At 50.4% G+C, this 18,722-nt stretch overlaps 2 protein-coding genes across 2 annotated transcripts in view; both read left to right on the top strand.

Annotated features, from left to right (window-relative positions):
* The window catches only part of LOC125102061 (histone H2B type 1-C/E/F/G/I), a 71,829-nt gene extending 59,716 nt beyond the window's left edge, over nucleotides 1–12,113 (top strand). The window contains exon 2 of the mRNA XM_047732763.1: nucleotides 12,109–12,113. The gene's annotated coding sequence lies outside the window, so the exon portion shown is untranslated. The remainder of the gene's footprint in view (nucleotides 1–12,108) is intronic.
* LOC125101990 (endogenous retrovirus group V member 2 Env polyprotein-like) lies at nucleotides 1,688–18,325 on the top strand. The gene is made up of 2 exons (XM_047732674.1): nucleotides 1,688–2,182; nucleotides 15,275–18,325. The coding sequence occupies exon 2, from the start codon at nucleotides 15,514–15,516 to the stop codon at nucleotides 16,867–16,869; it is 1,356 nt and encodes a 451-aa protein (XP_047588630.1). The 5' UTR covers nucleotides 1,688–2,182; nucleotides 15,275–15,513; the 3' UTR covers nucleotides 16,870–18,325.
* The last annotated feature ends 397 nt before the right edge of the window (nucleotides 18,326–18,722 follow it).

Raw genomic sequence — 18,722 nt, 5'->3', positions numbered from 1 at the left:
AATATCTGGCTTTTACAAGAAGATGGGCTGGACCCTCACATGCATGTCTGCACTGAATGTTGGGGTATCACAAGCTGGGTCATCTCTAGAAACTTCACTGTACACTAGTGAAAGAATGAGAGCAAAAACAAATAATGTCAGTTATTATTATTATGTAAATAGTATTAACCTTGCAGACTCCTTGAAAGTATATCAGGGACCGCCACCCAATCCCCCGGCCAAAATCTTCAAATCATAGGTTGAGAACCAGGATAGAGAATCCTGGGACAGAGTCAGGAATCGGGTATCTAAAATGATGGTTTAAATGGTAGTAATCCAATTGTAAAAAGTAGGCTGAAACAAAGAATATTTAAAAACTTAAGGCAGTGACACATGGCCACCTTCTGGAAAGTACGGGGCACTGAACTAGCTGACTCGGTAAGATGGAAGACTGGGTTATGAACGTGGATGCGTTTTTATTTTTGGTTCTCTTGTTACAATATTGTTTGAACAGGTTTAACCAAAAACACAGGTCTGCAAGTCCAGTCGGAGAACCAGGGCTGCTCATGATTCAGCAGGCCAGGTCCAGAGACCCGCCAAGAGGGTCCTGGGCTTTGAGCAGGATAGAAATCAAATGTGAGCTGGGAAAAAAGTGAGAGCAGCATTTACGGAATAGTGTGACAAGAGTAGAGCAGGCAGAGTGTCTGGGAGACTGAAGGGAGTGTCCTCTTCCTATGGGGATTTATGTTGGAAAGGGGTCCGGGGTGCATGTTCCTTAAGGAATCTAGGGTAGGGTCCAATCAAAAGCATCTGGTGTTATTCCACAAATCACCAAAGGTCGGGGATGTTGACACCAGTGAAAACGGAGGTTTGTTTGGAAGCTAATGTCCTGAAACATTCTTCTCAGATGTTATCAGGTGTACAGGGGCCTAGGAGGAAACTCAGAATGATGCACTTTCTTGCCTCTCCCTTGGAGTGGGAACAGAGCTTCTTTGGCTCACTCAGATGCAAGGTGAGATACCGAACATGAGTACGTGGGGCCTGGCAGAGATGGAGCCTTCCTAAAATGCAGTCCTTTCAGCTTCCCTTTGTCACCAATAACTCCTGTGCTGATTTTGAGCAACTTGAAGCCTTGAAGTGTTCTGGCATTCTGTACAGTAAAGCTTTGAGCAGGTTTGTGTATCCATTAAACGAGTTCACCTATGCCGAACTCAACCCTGACCGCCTCAGAAAGGTTCTGACTCTGAGAGTCGAGTGTGTTGGTGGAGGGAAGGGTTGGGGGGCTTGGAGGGTATACTGTGGGAAATCGCTTCTAAAATTAATAAAATCACTTGGGATAAGCATTTAAATTTCTCCAAACTAACTTAAGATGGGAAATGAGACGGGGGAATGAATGGAGTTAGATGAGTCATGCGGGTGCCCCGGGCAGGTGGCCCCCAAAACGTTCTGATTCTTTCCTAGTCCTCAAGGAAGTCCATCACTTAAGGAGACCCTTCCTAACTTTGCCATTAAAAGTGGTCCCGAGATAGAATAGGGGCTGCATTCCGACCCCATCCCTCCCCGCACTAACCACAAAGCCCAAGGCTCCCAGCGTGTCACCTAAGAAGAAAAGGTTGAGCAATCTTTTTTTTTTTTTTTTTGAGCAGTGTATCTCATAGGAACGCGGAAGCACGACGTTTGCCAGAAAGAACTCTGCAGGAGAAACCGGCCTAAACCAGCCTGCGCCGCGGTGGACCCCGGCGCTGACCCGTCACCGGCTCCTCCCTCTGTGGAATCCGAACACTCGCGGCGGCCGGGGGGTGGAGACCTGACATGCTAATGAGATACGCGGGGCGGGGCCTGTGCCGCCCACTGCGCTGGCGCAGCTTCGCGGCTCGGCGCCCTGGCAGCCGGGTGCCCTTTTTCCCCGCCTCAGCTTCCTTGCAGAGCGCCGGCTGTTCGGGGAGCCGGCGGGCACTTCTGCTCCCAGTCTCAGCCCCCAGTAAACGCTGCCGCATTTTTCTCGGCTTCATGTCAGTTTCTGTTTGAGCTGAAAGCCAAAGAGCCCTGCGGTCGGGAACGTATTCTGGCGACCACGCAGGGACCCCGAGAGAGAGCCCGGGTGAGTCCCCGAGGACCCAGAGCCGGCAGACGGCGGATGGAGCCCCTCTGACCCTTGGGACTAGTGAGCGGCCTGGAGCTCTAGTTCGGCGTCTCGGCGGCGGTAAGTTGTGCCTCCTGCCTCAGCGACTCTGCCCCCTCAGGCCTCGAGCACTGCTTCGCCTGTTTTGGCCCCTCGGTCGCTCGGGTTTGAATTTTCCGGCGGAGGAAGGTTTTTTGGCCTCGCGTTCCTGGGTCGAGTGTCCCCCGCCCCTTGACTCTCCCCTCCCTGATGTTGGTACCCCGCGGGTCACAGGAGGACCCTCCGGTGGGTTGAGCCTGGTCTGAGTGTCCCCTGACTCTCCCCTCCCCGCTGTTGGTCCCAGGTTGAGCAGGACCTGAGTGTCCCTCCGCCCTCTGACTCTCCCCGCCCCAGTGTTGGTCCCCTGCGGGTCACTGGGGAACCCTTTGGTGGGCTGAGCCCAGCCTGAGTGTCCCGGGTCCCCTGACTTTCACCTCCCTGGCGTTGGTCACTGGTGGGTTGAGCCCACTCTGACTGTCCCCGTCCCCGTCGCTCTTAGCCCCTCCTCAGCTTTCCTTCTGACTGGTCTTTTTCCTGGGTTTCTTTAAAAGTCCCATGGATTACCTCTGCTAGTCAGCTTTCACCTTTTTTATAAGTCACCAGATTTTGTTCAACTTCCCAAGCTGGGCAACACCTTAGATGTGATAAAGGACTCCCTTCTAGGAAGGGATCAATTTAAATTGGATGGTTTGAAGAAAAGGAAATTACTATTATTATTTTTAGCACTGGTCCCAATATAACTTGGGGGGCCAGGAATAGTGGCCCCAAAATGGATCATTAAATTTTAATACTGTCTTGCAATTGGGGTTGTTTTGCAAAAGATCTCAGAAGTGGAGAGAAATACCAAGACCCCAGATTCAGGGACTCTTGTAGAGTCTTTGGTAGAGTCTTGTAGAGTCTGTGGTAGCCTTTGTTGCTACCACAGGCACCCACCCACTCACTGCTGGGTTGAAACCAGACATTTTAAATGATCCCCTGTTCCAGTCAACTGGGACCTAGTGCTCCTTCACTGGAGTCCCCTCCCAACCCCCTCTACTCCTGCAACTTTGACTCAAACAACCTCCCCTCCCTCTCCACCAGCTCCCCACCTCCTTATTCAAATGGAGCTTCCACGCCCTCCTCTGGAGTGATCCTCACTGGCACCCACAGCAGGACCACAGACTTAGGCCCCAGCAGGATCTGGTTCCCCTTGGGGAAGTGCTGTACCCGAGGGAGGGGTTCCTGTCTCTTTCTCCCTCACAGACTTGGGGCTATGTAAGGAAAAGTTTGGTCATTCTTCCAAAAAACCATCTCCCATTTAGGGATGCATTTATTAAGTTAAATCTCACATCCCTCAGCTGACAGATGGCATCACAGTCGCGTCTCACTTTTGCACCCTAGATGAGCGGGACGAGATCCTTAGGAAAGCTGGGCATTCTGCTGACAGGGGTCTGCCAACCCAGGAGACAGAGCACTTTGGGTAGGAGGAAACGCTGTCCCTGACTGGGACCCACAATGGGATCCTGAGGGCAGAACCAACAGGGTGCTGGTGAGGCCCTTTATTACCTGCCTTTCTGAAGGGTTGAGGAAGCGCATGGGGAAACCAGTTAGTTACGACCAAGTGTGGGACAGAACTCAGGAGGAGGATGAGAATCCCCCTGTCTTTCTAAACCAGGGCTAGAGGCCTTGCACGCGCTCACACACACACACACACACCCCGCAGGGGAGACCCAGAGGCAGCCGAGCCTTTTATCCTCCGGACTGCCTCTGATATTAGGGGGAAGCTAGGAAAGTTAAGAGGACCGCTCTCAGACCCTGCTCACAGCCTTGGTGGAGGAGGCCTTCAAGGTTTTGAATAACTGAGACAGGACAGAAGAGGCCAATACAGACAAGAGGTTAGTGAACAAGGCACAGATTTTGGCTTCCCTGGTACAGCCGCCACCTTGGGGTGACTCCAGGAAGCCCAGAAGACCACAGCCTGAACCATCTGACCAGAGCAGAGGCAGCCTGGATGGAGAAAATGTGTCTGTGGCAGGTGGGAAGGCCAGGGGAAGGGAGTGGGCCCCATCCTGGCCATTCTCTCAGAAGTGGGGCCACCCCACCACAGAGAAGAGGCCGGAGGACATGCCCAGCTCCCATACCCACTGGGCCCCTCACCATCACACTGGTGGAGCCCGGGGTTACTTCTGATGTGGCAGGTGGGAAACTAAATTCCTGGTGGATATGGGAGCTGCCGCCTTTGTCCTGCCTCACCCTGTTGGCCCCTTTATAACTGTGACCATGTGGGGACTGGGATGGACAGATGGACGGACGGACAGACAAATGGATAGCTAAAGGTAAGACAAGCTTAGTCTCCTTATTGCTTGCGGGGCCTGATCCAGTGTTTTTACTCATTCCGTTCTGAGGTCCCTGCTGTTGGGGAGAGATCTGCTAAACAATTCTGGAACCACAATTTATCTTGAAAATGGTGATATTAAAATGGAGATAGAATAGAAACCAGGAATCCATCCATGGGCATTGCTGAATGGTCCCAGGTTTGAGCCCTCAAATATTGCTCTGAGCACAAAACCAAGGAGATCCATTTGCATGGGATATTCATGTCTGGGGTAAGGTAAAAATGTCTCCTCCAGTCAGATAAAGTTAAAACCCAGTGCACGCTGTCCTTGGAAAAAACAATATTCCATAAAATAAATCTTTAAGAGGAATCCAGCTGTTAATTTCAAAATTTCTCAAATATGGACTATCAAGCCTTATCAAGCCCCATGTAATACCTCAGTCCTCACAGTGAGGCAGCCCAGTGGACAATTTTGCCTTATACAGGATTTGAGGGCTATAAATCAAGGAATTGTTCCCACACACACAGTAGTACCCAACCTATATACTCTGCTTACCCAGGTTCCCAGCTATGCTTGAGTTCTCACTGTCCGAGACCTAAAGGATGCCTTTATTATTATTATTATTATTATTATTATTATTTGCATATTTCTTTATGAGGAGAGTCAATATATACTAGCCTTTGAATAAAAAACACCTGGTACTCAAGGGAATGCTTAGTACATCTGGACTTTAGAGATCACCTATTTGGAAAGGTTCTGGCAAGAGAGTTAGGACGGGAATTAAGAGTGAGTCATGGGATCCTCTTACGGTATGATGGTGATTGGTTCATAGCCAGTTTGACCAAGCAGGCCTCTGATCAGAATACTGGAAAGACCTTAAATTTTCTACTAAGGGAGGATATAGGGTTACCCCATCAAAACAAAAACAGGGCCAGCATTTGGGCTTCACTCTGATACCATGCCGTGGATCCCAAGAGGACCATCAGCGCCTTGCCTGTTCCCTAAACCAAAAAGTGACTCTGACTTTCTGGATACAGCCGAGCTCTGATTCCTTAATTATGGCCTAACGGTGGAGCCCCTTATAAGCCTTGAAGGGGGGAGAAAGGGGACCCCTACAAAAGACTGATGTTAGTGTGCCTTTTTTTTTTTTAAAGATTTTATTTATTTATTTGACAGAGACCACAAGTAGACAGAGAGGCAGGCAGGGGTGGTGGGGGAAGCAGGCTCCCTGCTGAGCAGAGAGCCCGATGCAGGGCTCCATCCCAGGACCCTGGGATCATGACCTGAGCTGAAGGCAGAGGTTTAACCCACTGAGCCACCCAGGCACCCTGTTAGTGAGCCTTTTTAAAGCCTTAAAAACCGAGTTGGATGAGGCCCCTGCACTGGGGCTTCTCAGTTTGGATATGCCTTTTACCTGTATGTCCATGAGAGGCAGGAGATTGCTTTGGGGTCCTGACTCAAAAGCTGGGCCCTGATCAGAGACTGGTGGCCTATTTTTCAAGATAACTAGACCAAGTCACAAGGACATAGCCCAGCTCCCTTAGTGAGTGAGGCCTCAAAGCTGACCCTGAGTCACCATCTAACTCCCCATCAGGTTCAGACAGTATTAGAAATTAAAGGGCACTATTGGCTGACCGGAGGAAGGCTAACTAAGTATCAGGCCCTCTTGCTAGATAGCCAGATGTTATTTTTAAAGTATGCCAGACTCGACCCTGCTGCACTGCTCCCGTCTGCAGAAGATGAAGGTCTCCAGCGCCCGTGTGTGGAGACAATGGAACAGATGGAATATTCCAGCAGACCTGACTTTCAAGACAAATCCCTCGATCGTCCAGATAGGGTTGAGGTGGAAAGCCCACAATGGCCACCTCGCTGAGATGAAAGGCCGCCGAAAGTGACACGGCATTTCTCCACCAAGTCACTTCTGCATAGCTCTAAGAACTACCACGAGACTCCTGAGCCAATCAGCAGTGAGAAACCGCAAAAAAATCTCTAGTTTACCTATAAATGACTGTCCCAACAAAGGCCAGATGCTCAGACTTTGGGAAGGATCCTGCTGAGCCCACCCGCGTTCATAAAGCTGTGTTCTCCCATTTCTCCGCGTGCCGCTTGAGTTTCCCCAGTCGCCTCAGATTTTCCGCAACATTTGGTTCCCTGACCGGGAAACTCAACCGTGCTGGCCCATTGTGCCACCACCGGTGTGAGACAGGAGACAGGCTGCGGAGGGCAACGGAGCACCTGCCCTAGGGTTTAGGTGCACCCTGCTGATTTCAGCGGACCCAAGGCTGGGTTCTCCCCAACAGCCGTGGCTCGCCTCCCCCCTGCCAGACCAACAACAGGAGACTGGGGACAACTGACCAGATCCACCCGTTGAACCAGGGAAGCCCCAGGGCCACTGTCCAAGCCAGACCCACCCCTGTGGGTGGAACAGGAGACTGATCACCTCCCATCAGTCCAGGGTACCCAAGGGGGGTGTCCAGCCTGTTTGAATCTGAAGAAACACTTGTATGTATGAATGTGTCTGTACAGCTCCACAGCTTCCGCCACGGAGTCTGAGTGGGCTGCACCCTGAGCCTCGCGGAGCGTCATACAGTGTAATGGTCATCTACTCTATGGAGTAGCCTGTCCCGGGGCTTATATGGATAGACCTTAGCTAAGACGCTCCTAAGTTCCCGTGAGGGACGGGAGCAGGACAGCAGCTGAAAGTACCCTACCCTTTGTTTGCAACACTTCATGATGGATAGGAAACCCAGCAAACCCGTTGTCTTAGATTGCATGCTTAAAAATCAGGAAAGGCTTTAGTGCTGACTACAGGGTACATATGACCCCAGGAAAACTGAGAACCCTATGTGAACTGGAGTGTCCCACTTTTTGATGCTGGCTGGCCCTCAGAAGGAACCTTAGACCTCCCCACCGTCCAATGCATTTATCTTGTAGTCCCAGGAAACCCAGGACATCTGGACCAGTTCCCATACATTGATTCCTGGTTAGAGATAGCCAGGACCCTTCCCACATGAGAATGGTTCTGTGCCAATGGCAAGGGACAGTACAGGATTCTCGTGACACAGCCGACTAAAAGCATCCGAAATAAGGCTATACATCAAGGGCTCCCACCACTCTATGGGCCTCCGACCCTCTCAACTGCCTCAGCCCTCCCAACTGCACCTGAAGTGGAACCCAACACATCACCACCTTCCGTTTCATCATCAGGCATACCCTCTCCACCTTCTCTCACTTGTATGCTGTTAGTTGCCCCACCAGTGGCTCTGGCTCCACCAACAGCAGCAATTTCCCCACTGCCTCCGACTCCCCAGATGCCAGTAACCCTGCAGCCAGCACCAGCCTCCTTGCCAGTTCCTTATGGGGACCCCTCCCCAGACTCTTTGCTGACTGTTCCTGATGAGGATCCCTCCCCAGAACGCGAGCCATGGAACATCAAACGTCGCCTCCGAATGCGATAAATTCCCACTTACCAGATGTCTCTCCAAGAAACTCAAGGTCCTGACAGAATTGGAGTAGATGGCACCCCCCAACCAGGCAGACCCATTATCTACTATCAGCCCTTCACCCCCACAGACCTGAACTGGAAGCATAACACTTCTGCCTTTTCGGAAAAACCACAGGCAAGGATCAACCTTATGGAATCCATCTTCCAGACCCACCTACCAACCTGGGAAGACTGCCAGCAGCTTGTTCAACACGGAGGAAAGAAGAATTCTCCAGGAGGCACGTAAATGGCTCGAAGAGCTGGCACCAGTGGGCTCCTTAAACCCAGAGGGATGGACCCAAGAGTCTGCCCCGGACAACCAGCCTGGCTGGGACTTCAACACAGAGGAAGGCCGGAATGCCATCAAGTGCTACCAAGATGCTATCCTGCGGGGCCTCCGCCAGGGAGCCAAAAGACCTACTAATATGTCAAAAACAGCTGATGTGACTCAGGACAAAGAAGAGGTTCCCGGTAATTATGATGAGCAGCTCTGCGAGGCTTTCCACATATACACTCTATGTGATCCAGAAGCACCAGAGAATCAACGAATGGTAAATGCAGCATTTGTGGCTCAGTCAGCCCCTGACATCCGCCGCAAACTCCAAAAACTTGAGGGTTTCGCTGGGATGAACATCACTCAACTACTAGAAATAGCAAACAAGGTCTACCGCAACCGAGACACTGAAGCCAAACGAGAGGCTGAAAAGGAATGAAACAAGTTACTCTGCTAGCCGCAGCCCTTCAGCAAGGCTCCCAACCACATGAAACAACAGGGCGATCAGAGACGCAACCTCAGCAGTGCAGAACCCTCAAAAGGGACCATTGTGTGTATTGCAAGGAAATGTGGCACTGGAAAAATGAGTGCCCAGATCGAAAGCCCAGGTCACAAGCCCTCCACCCAACCCAAGATCCGGGCAAACCAAGGTCCTGACTTCATCGGGCTGGCCAATATAGATTTAGATTCATGGAGACCAGGCTCAATGATACTAGGCCCTCCAGAGCCCACAGTTAATATGAACTTTGGGGGCCAGAAGATCACTTTCATGGTTGACACCGGAGCATAACACTTTGTAGTGACCACCCCAGTGACACCCCTAACAGGATGAACCATAACCATCATGGGGGCCATGGGATCAGACCACAAGTCAACCCTTCTGCCAATCACGGACCTATAAACTAGGAGGACATATAGTCTCCCATGAATTCCTATATGTCCCAGACTGTCCAATACCGCTGTTGGGAAGAGACTTACTTTCAAAATTATGGGCACAGATTTCTTTTGAGCAGTCAGGACAAGCCACCATGAATCTAAGCCCCACCAAGCCCTGGATTATCATGTCCCTAAACACACCCCGATGAGGAATGGAGACTATTTGAACAAGACCATCCTGAAACTAGCCCTGAAGCCTTCCAGACCGCAGTCCCCAGTGTATGGGTAGAAGATAACCCACCCGGGCTTGCTGTCGGCAGGCCCATTATTATAGAACTAAAAATTGGAACTCAACCCCAATAGCAAAGACAGTATCTGATCTTGCAGGAAGCTCAGTTGGGCGTACAGGCTCATCTGTAGCGACTGAAAAAGGCAGGCACCCTAATTGAGTGCCAATCCCCTGAAACACCCCGCTGCTCCCAGTCAAGAAACCTAATGGTGACTACCAACCCGTCCAGGACTTGCGTGCTGTAAATCAAGTTACTCAAACCGTACATCCAGTAGGCCCAACCCCTACACCCTTTTACGCCATATCCCACCAAACGCTGCCTGGTTCACCTGCCCCGATTTAAAGGACGCCTTCTTCTGCATTCACTTGGCCCCAGTAAGCCAGCTCCTATTCACCTTTGAATGGATTGATACCAGCACAGGTGCCCAGACGCAGCTAACCTGGACCCAGCTCCCACAAGGCTTCAATAACTCACCAACAATATTCAGTGAAGCCCTGGCCTCGGACCTGGCTGACGTTCCCCGAGACCAGACTGGTTGCACAGTCCTCCAGTATGTGGACGACTTTCCCATCACCAGCCCCACTGAAGAGACTAGCCATCGGGAAACGCTTGACCTCTTATAATACTTGTCGAAGAGAGAATATCGAGTCTCTTGGGAAAAGGCTCGACTATGTAGACAAGAAGTTAAATATTTGGGATTCATAATAACTCAAGGGAAGCGAGCCCTCAGCGTAGAATGAAAGGCTATAATAGCTAGCTTCCCACAGCCCACTGCTAAGTGGGACCTATGTGAGTTCCTGGGAGCCGCAGGATTCTGCCAGATCTGGATACTGGGGTTCTCAGTCATAGCCAGGCCCCTGGACAATCTGCTAGTGGGACTTGGAGACACAACTTTTACAATGGAAAGGCACACAAGAAAAAGCATTTAAGAAACTTAAGGACCTACTTGGAAAAGCTCTAGCCCTGGGCCTATGTGACACTGGAAAACCTTTCTGCCTATATGTCCATGAAAAGGATAAAACAGCCTTAGGGCTCCTAACTCAGCCCATAGACCCCTGGAGAAAGCCAGTTGCATACCTGTCCAAAAAATTAGATCCCATTGCTTCTGGATGGCCCCCTTGCCTGCAAGCCCTGGCAGCTACCATACTTCTTATCAAAGGAGCTGACAAACTCACTCTTGAACAGCAGCTAACGGTAAAGGTTCCCCACTCAGTAGTAACTCTAATGTACGGCCAAGGTCAAAAACAGACACCAAATGGCTGGCTCTCTCAGTATCAAGGACTACTCCTGGAAAATCCCCACATTACCTTGCAGTCTGTACAGGCTCTGAGCCCAGCCACATACCTTTTGACGGCAGAAGGAGAATAAGAACATAACTGTCTGGAAATCATTACTGAAGTATACGCCACCCGTCCGGACCTCAAGGACTCCCCTTTAACAAACGCTGACCTCACCCTATACACTGATGGCAGCAGCTTCCTGAGTAATGGTTCAAGGAAAGCGGGTTATGCTGTCACCACAGCCACGGAGGTCCTGGAAGCTAAAGCCCTCCCTGCAGGATGGTCTGCTCAAAGGGCTACCTCTGGGCCTTAATATGGGCGCTTACATTATCGAAGGACAAAAAGCTCAACATATACACAGACTCAAGATATGCCTTTGCCACCTTACATGTGCACAGGGCAATATACAAAGAAAGGGGGCTCCTGACATTATTAGAGATGGTACGGGCCCCCCAAAGCCTAGCTGTCCTTCGTTGTTGGGGACACCAGAAAGGGGATGATGAGCCTGCCACTGGGAACTGCCGAGCTGACCAAGTAGCCAGCGAGGCTGCACAAAACAGACAACCTGCCACCATAGCTCCCGTCACTCCCTCCCTGCAAAATCCCACATTACGTGGCTGCCGAAGATAGTTGGGCCAAGACTGAAGGAGCAGTCCAGCACCCGCAAGGATGGTGGATCCTCCCAGATGAGCGATTGTTCCTTCCCGCGGCCCTCACCCCTCATGCATTTGCGGAACAACATTCAACCTTGCACCTGGGAAAAACAGGACTGGAAAAACTTCTGGCAAAACACTTCTACATTGTCAGACTGGCAACACTGTGTAAGTCGGTCATGGACCGTTGGGTCACTTGTGCTAAACATAATCCAAAAACGGCCCACTCTACCCCCTGGGCTACAACACATAGGGACAGCACCCTTTGAAGATTTAGAAGTAGATTTGACCGAGATGGTCCCTCATCGAGAAATCAAATGTCTCTGTCCTAGTCTGCACCTTTTCAGGATGGGTTGAAGCCTTTCCCACTCAAACTGAAAGGGCCAGAGAAGTCACCAAGGTACCGCTCCAGGAAACTGTCCCCCGATATGGGATTCCGCTCACCATTCACAGTGACAGTGGCCCTGCTTTCATCTCAGAAGTTCTACAAGGACTAACTTAAGCCCTTAACATCTCCTGGAAACTCCATATGGCCTATCAACCTCAGAGTTCAGGGAAAATAGAGCGCATGAACCGTACCCTAAAGGAAACCCTCCAAATTACATGCTGAAACCTCCCTGGGTTAGACAGAGTTACTCCCCTTAGCACTCCTCCATTCCCGCTGCATTCCACAGAAACATGGATACTCTCCTTTTGAAATACTCTATGGCAGACCGCCCCACCTTATTAATCCCCACCCTCGGCAATCTCAAGGTCTTAGGGGATACACATCTCCATAGCCAACTAAAATCCGTAGGACAAGTCCTTACAAAACTACATGCCCACCTGTTGGCGAGAGCCCCTGTATCACTAGGAACTCCCATCCATTCCTTTCACCCTGGGGATGAAGTCTGGGTAAAAGACTGGAAACATACACCCATCCGTCTACTTATAACCCCTACCCGCCCTCAGGGTTTCCGGCCTCACACCATGGATCCACCACTCATGAGTAAAAAAGACCAATCCAGAACAGATCTCTTTGACTTCACATCCATCACCATCAGACCCCCTAAAAGTTACTCTCAAAAAGGGCCCCCAAAGTACCAGACTTAAAACTGGGGAGTCCAGCGTGGAGTAATACTTATTCTCCTCCTGGCACCCCTAGAGACTCAGGCCAGTATCCATGTTGGACACTGACTAGAGAATGGGTGGGGCCATCCAGGGGGCAAGGGAGGAAAGAAATTGTTATTGCCAACCAGACCACCTCCCCAACCCAGCGTCCTACCTTCCAAGTACCACAGTGTCAGCTCCTGCCTTGGCCCTGGGCAAGCCTATGTCGCCCTGGGGACAATATACACATTTGTCCAGGAGACAACGGGATGTGGGGGTAAAGCAGATGGCTTTTGTTCCCGATGGGGATGCGAAACTCTAGCCCCCTGGACGGAAACGGACTCACATCTCACTGTTTCCCCTCTTGAAACTGGAAATCCAGCAGCAACTCTGTCTCTCACTCCACCGCGGTGCAAAAGTGCTTATTGGGATCAACAGAGGTCCTGGGGACTCCGGCTGGATGTCACGGAAAGGACCCAGTGGCCATACTTTCACTCAGACATAAGGGGGGACGGACTCCTATTCCCTCCTGTGCTCCCCCTGGTCCCTCTATTGCTAACTATACTCGCCAACTCCTAAATACCACCTGTCACTTCTGGCTTCATTCTACGTCTTCTCTTATAAACACTGCTTGCTGGATCTGCCTCCCCTTAACTGATTTAGGTTTTGTCGGCATTCCTGTTCCCCCTGGATGGTTGATGCCCAACGGAACAGATTCCAAAACTTTCGGACCAGTATAGTTAAAAAGAGTTCCATTAAGCCCAGCACCCAATCTCACTTGTTTCCTAGCTCCTGGTCTCTCTCAGACCCAAGATAAATGCCGCCATAAATTTACGGCCCCCTCTCTTAATACACCCCCCCCCCCCAGCATTTTCCTTTCCTGCAATGGCCTCCTCTGGAGGTGTCGTAATACTGACAGAACCATTTCTGGTCGCATACGTGTCTTCTCGCCTGCTGTTTCACTTTACTCGGACTTGAAGATCCAAACCTGAATGACCTCTGGCATACGGGACCGATGGGCCATAGCATTACCTTTCCTGAGAGCCCGATGCGAGGCTCGATCCCAGTACCCTGAGATCATGACCTGAGGTGAAGGCAGCGGCTTACCCCACTGAGCCACCCAGGCACCTGAAAGATTTTATTTATTTATTTATTTGATAGAGAGAACAAGCAGGGGGAGCAGTAGAGGGAGAGAGAGAGGGAGAAACAGACTCCCCGCTGATCAGAGAGCACAATGCGGGGCTCGATCCCAGGACCCTGAGATCATGACCTGAGGTGAAGGCAGCGGCTTACCCCACTGAGCCACCCAGGCACCTGAAAGATTTTATTTATTTATTTGATAGAACAAGCAGGGAGAGCAGTAGAGGGAGAGGGAGAAACAGACTCCCCACTGATCAGAGAGCACAATGCAGGGCTCGATCCCAGGACTCTGGGATCATGACCTGAGCCAAAGGCAGACGTCTAAGGGACTGAGCTGCCCAGGCGCCCCCAATCAGCTGGTTAAACAGGCCACCTGAGCTCAGGAGCCAGCTCAGATTACCACCATGAGTTCCCCAGTCACCCTCAGAACCCCCTGATGGAACAGGAGGAAGCAAAGAGATACGAATATACAGAAAAAAGCCCTGGCTGGCTTATGAGAGAGGACAAAATTCTCATTCCCGAGGCCCAGCAGTAAAAGCTCATTCAACATTTCTATGATGTCACCCATTATGGAAGAGACCTCCTATAGGACTTGGTGTGAAAGGTCTTTTCAGGATAGGGACTTAGACTATAAAACAAGTTACCCTCGCCTGTGCCTTAGGCACCCAAAGCAAACCACAGACCCATCCAATCAGCCCCCACTTCTTACACCAGCCCAACACCAGGGGATGTATCCTGGGGAAAATAGATGAAGTAGTCTTTAGTCTGCTGCACCATGAGCCGGCCACAAATACCACCTTGTGTTTGTTGATACTTGTACTGAATGGGTAAAAGCCTTCCCCACCTGGTATGGGAAGGCAATGGAGGTCTATAAATTCCTCCTAAAAGAAAGTTCCCCAGTTTGGGCTCTCCAAGTCTGCAAAGTGAGAGACTCCTTTTACAGCTGAAATACTCAGAGCCTTTCAGCGGCCCTGGGAATAAATTATAAATTGCATGCTCCCTGGGCCCCCTATTTCTCAGGCAGGTTGAAAAGATGAATCATGGGGCGCCTGGGTGGCTCAGTGGGGTAAGCCTCTGCCTTTATCTCAGGTCATGATTTCAGGGTCCTGGGATCGATCCCCTCAGCGAGGAGTCTGCTTCTCCCTCTTTCTCTCTGCCTGCCTCTCTGCCTACTTGTGATCTTCGTCTGTCAAATACATAAATAAAATCTTTAAAATAAAATAAAGATGAATCATACCCTAGAAAAGACTTGAGGAAAAGTGTGAAGAAACTCATGAGCCTTGGGTCCAGTTGCCTCCTACCGCACTACCCAGGATTGCCACAGTCCCTAAGACTAACCTAAGACTCAGCCCATTTGAAAGGACATGGGAGACCCCTCCTCACCCCCCGATATTTTACTGGTTGGGAACATAAGCCAGAGCTTGCGTCATTTTATTTAGGCCAGGTGCAAAAAAGCCATTGTGGATTATGCTAATTACATGCTACCAGCACCCCCTAGAGGTCATTTAGAAGTGACCCCTTCTCCCCGCCACCCCAACCTGTGCACATTAATCCAGGCGATCAGGTCCTCCTGAAAACCTTGGAAGGAGGGCTTCCTGGAGGATCAGTTGCTCCCCAAGTGGAAAGTCCCCTATTGACTGATTTTAGCCACCCCAAGAGCAGTTAAGCTGCAAGGAAACCCTAGCCGGCTACATCTTTCTAGGCTAAAACCTTTTTCTCCTGGACATCCTCAGAAATGCCCGGAAGGCCCAGAACCATCTGACTCATGTGAGCCTGTGGAAGACCTCAAATACTTGTTCAACAAGCGACCCTCAGAGTCAGATAAGTGTTTAAACCTTGGTGGTTTGGTTTGCTGACGTTGCTTTTTGTTGCCTTTGTTTTACTTTTCCTTCTCTGTGAGTACTGTTTCGGGTCATCTCTCCTCCCTGGGAAAGACCCGTTCTGCCCCTGCAGGGTCTAGAAGATCAAACCAATGATGAGACTGATGAAGTGGACTCTTCTCTTGGCCCTTCTCCCGGGGATGAGTTGGGAAGAAAACAACAAAGGCGGGGAAACCTGGAGAGAAAATGCAATTGTCAACATTTCTAGCATTGTGGCCTCAGGAAATAACCTCTCTGATTGTTGGATCTGTCATCCTCCCCCACAAGACGGGGTTCCAAAGCTCCAGTTTGTACCTGTCAATGAGGATATTACTCTCACCTTGACTTCTGGTCCTATTAGGAGCACGGCCCTTCTAGTAGTAGAACTCGATGATCGCGATGATATGAAGTGTGTCGGGCTTACAGACTCTTGGAACCAAACCGGTCTCCAGGTTAAGCGGCCTCTTCTCTGTCGAGAGCAAGGACAGCCCTGTTGCCCCTGCCAGACACACACTTGCCTTACCAATGTGGGAAGCTTGCCCTCCGTTTATCCTATGTCATTTTCCTCTTCAAGCTCTTCATGTACTCCCAACCAGACCCACTGGTGTGTGGACTCCTCTCTTCTTTCCCAAGATGACCAACCTAACTTCTCCTGTACCTACTGGAAAGGAATAGCAACCCCTTCCTGGAGGCTCACCTATCAGACCCCATCTGCTTTCGATAGCCAGGAGGGAATAGAAGAGGATTCAGACCTTGGTGGGGGGCCACTGGATGGAGGGCCTCTGTCCCCCAGATGCAAGAGTACACCTAACTGGGGTCGCCTTTTACGAAGTTGGTTTAACTCCTCTTCACCCCGCCAAGCTTGTACCCCACCAGGGTATCTGTTTCTCTGTGGTACCCCCCAAAATAAGCTACCCTACGAAGGGAGCCCTAATTCCTCCTTCTCCAAGCCTCTTCAGGCAGTGGCCTATTCGTGTGTAGATAATGTTCACTTCCGGGGAGAATGCACTTTGGGACGATTGGGCCCTAAAGGGTTAGGCGCCACTATATATAACATCACCTCTCAAACCAGACATAAGAGAGCACTTGGGCTTATCTTGGCAGCAACTGGAGAAGCCATAGGACCGGCTGCCCCCTGGAGGGGGTTTGCTTATCATGAAACAACTTTAAAAAACCTTACCCAGCTCGTAGAAAACCTGGCCACACACACTGGTGACAGCTTAGAGAGCCTCCAGGAGTCCCTGGATTCCGTGGCTAATGTACTTGACACGCGGTTAGCTCTAGATTATCTTCTGGCCAAACAAGGGGGTGTCTGTGCGGTAGTCAACAACACTTGTTGTGCCTACATCAACAGCTCTGGGGAAGTGGAACCAAACGTTCAGGAGACTTACAGACGAACCAGATGGTTGCATGGGTTCGATAATCACACTGCCCAAACTATGGGACGCAGGCAGAGGCTCTCTGCCTAACATTGTGTGATTCCTCCCTTTCCTGGGCTCTCTCATTCTTTTGTTATTATTCAGGCCCTGCCCCTTTAATCGTCTGTTTAAGTTTGTGTCTTCTAGATGACAGCAGTTTCCTGTGGAACTGTGATAGCACAAGGGTCCCACATACCGGTCCCAAGAGGAGCAACGTCCCTATAGGGTGTTAGAGCATTTGGTGAGAGATTGGTACCCCTCCAGGTTAGGACAGGGACAACACCCCATTCAGCAAGAAGCAGTTTCAGAAGGTGAGACCTTCGGCCCCTACTCCCTAGGAATAAGCAGGGTAAAATCTCTCAGGGGGAGACTGAAATAGAATAGGGGCTGTGTCTGGGACCCTATCCCACCCTAACCACGAAGCCCATTGCTCTGCGTATCACCTAAGAAGAAAGAAAAGGCTGAACCAACCACTTGTTTTTGAGGAGTGTATTTCAGGGGTGCAGAAAGGAGATGTTTGCCAGAAAGAACTCTCGAGAAGAATCCAGACTAAACCAGCCTGTGCCACAGTGGACTCCAGCTCTGACCCTCCACCTGCTCTTTCCTCCAACAATTCTAAAGACAGTCATAATACTTGGACAGTCCTAACACTCTTGGCCCCAGGATGAAGACCTGACATGCTAATGAGACACACGCTGACTGTGGACTGGAGTTATCCACTGCGCCTGCAAGCAGTTTTCCGTATCTCCACCCCTTCCAGCTGGGATGTCCCTGCTCTCCTGCCTCATCCCCTTTGCAAACTTCCAGGGCCTTTGTTCCCAGTGCTGCCTCCCTGGTACTGGGGCATGAGCCTCAATAAACACTCCCTAAATCTTTTCTTGGCCTTGTGTCAATGTCTGTTTTTGCTGAGAGCCAAAGAGCCTTGGGGTTGAGAACAATCCCACCCAGTCCTCTTTCTTGCCTTTCTCCGGTCCCTATTCTCTGGTGATGTGGATGCCTTTTTACTTCTTAGTACAGGGAGGGTATTTTTCATATGGGAGATTTGCTTCCTGCTGTCAGTGGGATGGAGGAGGGTGTGGGTGTCCTTGAACTCAGTGTTTCCTAAGTAACTTTAGATAATCAATATTCCAGAGGGGTACATCATGGGGCAGCTGCTCTTTCTCCCTAGATCATTGTTGGGGGGGGGACTACACCTCCCATCTTAGGTTTTCAGGTAGGACGGTAGCAAAAAGATTAACAAGAGAAAAACAGTTAACGCATCACAAGAGAGGAACCTACGTGAAAATAACTCTGAATGGCAGCTTAGAATTTCCAACTTATTTACCACCTTCAATAAAGGATAGTCAATTTATAGAGAAATGACAGGGCAAAGGAATACAAATTTAGGCCACAATGGAAGGAAAAAGAAGGAGGGAGGTCAGAGGAAAGTTTGCAGATTATTCTGGTTCCTCTCTGGACAGGTAGATGTCAGTGTCCGGTAAAAGGAGAATTTATATCCAGCCTTTAGGCAGAAAAGGGGAAAGGTAAAAGCAGTGTTGGCTGTTTTTTTCCTTTTTATTTCTTTTTAAGATTTTTTAAATTTTGGGCACCTGGGTAGCTCAGTGGGTTAAGCCTCTGCCTTCGGCTCAGGTCATGATCTCAGGGTTCTGGGATCAAGCCCCGCATCAGGCTCTCCGCTCAGCAGGGAGCCTGCTTCCCTGACCCCCCCCCCCACCTGCCTCTCTGCCTACTTGTGATCTCTGTTAAATACATAAATAAAATCTTTTAAATTTTTTTTCATTATTTTTGAGAGAGCGTGAGCAGAGAAGAGGGGCAGAGGGAGAAGCAGACTCCCCGCTGAGCAGGGAGCCCGTGTGGGGCTCAGTCCCAGGATTCTGGGTTCATGACCTGAGCCAAAGGCAGAT

This window comes from Lutra lutra, chromosome 6 (genome assembly GCF_902655055.1).
Source record: "Lutra lutra chromosome 6, mLutLut1.2, whole genome shotgun sequence".
Classification (NCBI taxonomy): domain Eukaryota; kingdom Metazoa; phylum Chordata; class Mammalia; order Carnivora; family Mustelidae; genus Lutra; species Lutra lutra.
Note: the sequence above shows the minus strand (reverse complement) of the source record. Positions and strands in the feature narration are given on the sequence as shown.

Bases quoted from the DNA above. Each gene is read 5' to 3' on its own strand.
- LOC125101990 (XM_047732674.1), top strand. From the start codon at position 15,514: ATGATGAGACTGATGAAGTGGACTCTTCTCTTGGCCCTTCTCCCGGGG.